At 66.1% G+C, this 1600-nt stretch overlaps 1 protein-coding gene across 6 annotated transcripts in view; it reads left to right on the top strand.

Moving 5' to 3' along the window:
* Positions 1 to 1600, top strand: part of LOC144241868 (uncharacterized) — a 5995-nt gene that overhangs the window by 1094 nt on the left and 3301 nt on the right. For 4 of the 6 annotated variants that reach the window (XM_077776522.1, XM_077776521.1, XM_077776520.1 and 1 more), the window contains exon 3: positions 1097 to 1209. In XM_077776522.1, the coding sequence (XP_077632648.1) occupies positions 1097 to 1209 (113 nt within the window). Of the gene's footprint in view, positions 1 to 8; positions 1222 to 1258; positions 1595 to 1600 lie in introns of those variants that run through there. The other 2 variants (XM_077776525.1, XR_013338224.1) reach the window with 2 other exon arrangements.

Raw genomic sequence — 1600 nt, 5'->3', positions numbered from 1 at the left:
CCCAGGCCCCAGCCCCCAGGCCCCCATTGCCCCTCTTCACAGACAGCAGTGTCACTCACTGGGCTTCCTGTCCCCAATCCCACCTTCTATGGGTTCACACAGCAGCTTGCTGAAACCCAGATCTGATCAGGCCACACTGAAGCCCTCTGGTTCCCAACTGCCTGTGGAATAAAGTCCTGCTTTCCACGGCATTCAAGGCCCTCCATCTATCTCTACCAATGTCTGGAATGCCCTCGAGAGAGAACAGGGTGTTTCCGGATGTGGGCTGGCCAGTGCTCTGAGCTGCGGGCCGGGGCGCGGCTTTCCTGGTCCCGAGCCTGCATGTGTGAGGTCACCTGTGGGGCGTGTGGGCGTGGGTGTGCCCAGCGAGCGCGTTGGGCCTCGTGCTGCACGGGCCACATCCGGGCACTGCTTTTCTTCCAGCTGTCTCTTAGCAACCAGAGGTCCTGAGGCCCCCACCTTCCAATCCCCTCCTCCTCCCCAGTCCTGGGCCTCGGGCGACTTGGCGGGATCCAGGTGGCCGCGGTCAGAACAGTATGTGGGGCACAGAACTGGGCCTCTGGCCGCACGGATGGAGTCACGGCCCGGCTCAACCCCCTGCTCCGAATTGCAGGGGCCACGCGCCTGACTGGCTCTTCTTCCCCTGCCCTGCCCCAGGGCCCGGCCAGCTCTGAAGCCCGGACCCTGCTCGGCAGCTCGGGGACGGAACCCTCTGAGGGCAGTTCCGCCCAGCAGGGTCCCCACCTCTGTTACTGTCCTTGTGCGCCAGGCCTGTGGGGCCCCTCAGGGCCGTGAACGTGTTCCGGGCCCGGCTCTCTGGCCTGAGGTCTGCCCGCCGTGCTGCCTGTTGCTGCGCAACGGGACCAAGCACCTTATCCAGTGCCAGTCGCTGGCTGGGACCACCTGTCCCGCGGGCCCTGGCACCATCCACCCTGGGCACGGCCTCTGGCCACTGGCTGGTCAGGTGGAATCACCCATTAATGGAGTAATAAGCCCCTGGCGTGTGCAGGTCCCCTGTGGCAGCCCCTGTGATGTCTGTGGCTGTGTTCTTGTCCCATATCACCCGCCCTCCAGGGACGGTGCTTCCTGTCCCCAGGTGAGGGCATCCAGGTGACGGTACCAGGTGAAGGCATCGAGAAGGTACCAGGCGAGGTGCCAGGTGAGGTACCAGGAAAAGGTACCAGGCGAAGTACCAGGAGAAGGTACCAGGTGAGGTACCAGGTGAGGTACCAGGGGAAGGTACCAGGTGAGGTACCAGGCGAAGGGCTCTGAGCTCCGCTGCCCTGATGGTGCCTCCCATGCTGTAAGGCCTCATCCTGGGGAGAAGGTGTCACTGGGGCAGCAGGTGGGCAGCCCCCTGTCCCCGCCCTGGGCGGCTACGTTCCTGGACCCTCTCCTGTCGTCCTGACGGCCACCGCCTGGCCCCGGGCTCAGACCAGGTCCGCCTACAGGCCCCTCCCGGGTCTCTGACTGCCCCGAGCGGGCAGAACCGCTTCCTGCGGGCGCGGGGCGAGGCTGAGCGCGCTCTGGGCAAGGGGCGCCCCGCGGGCAGCCGAGGGGTGCGGACGCGGGCTCGGTACCCCGGCAGGGACGATGCTCT

This window comes from Crocuta crocuta, unplaced genomic scaffold, assembly GCF_008692635.1.
Source record: "Crocuta crocuta isolate KB4526 unplaced genomic scaffold, BGI_CrCroc_1.0 scaffold8, whole genome shotgun sequence".
Classification (NCBI taxonomy): domain Eukaryota; kingdom Metazoa; phylum Chordata; class Mammalia; order Carnivora; family Hyaenidae; genus Crocuta; species Crocuta crocuta.
The sequence above is the reverse complement of the archived record's forward strand: the minus strand, read 5'-3'. Positions and strand labels throughout refer to the sequence as shown.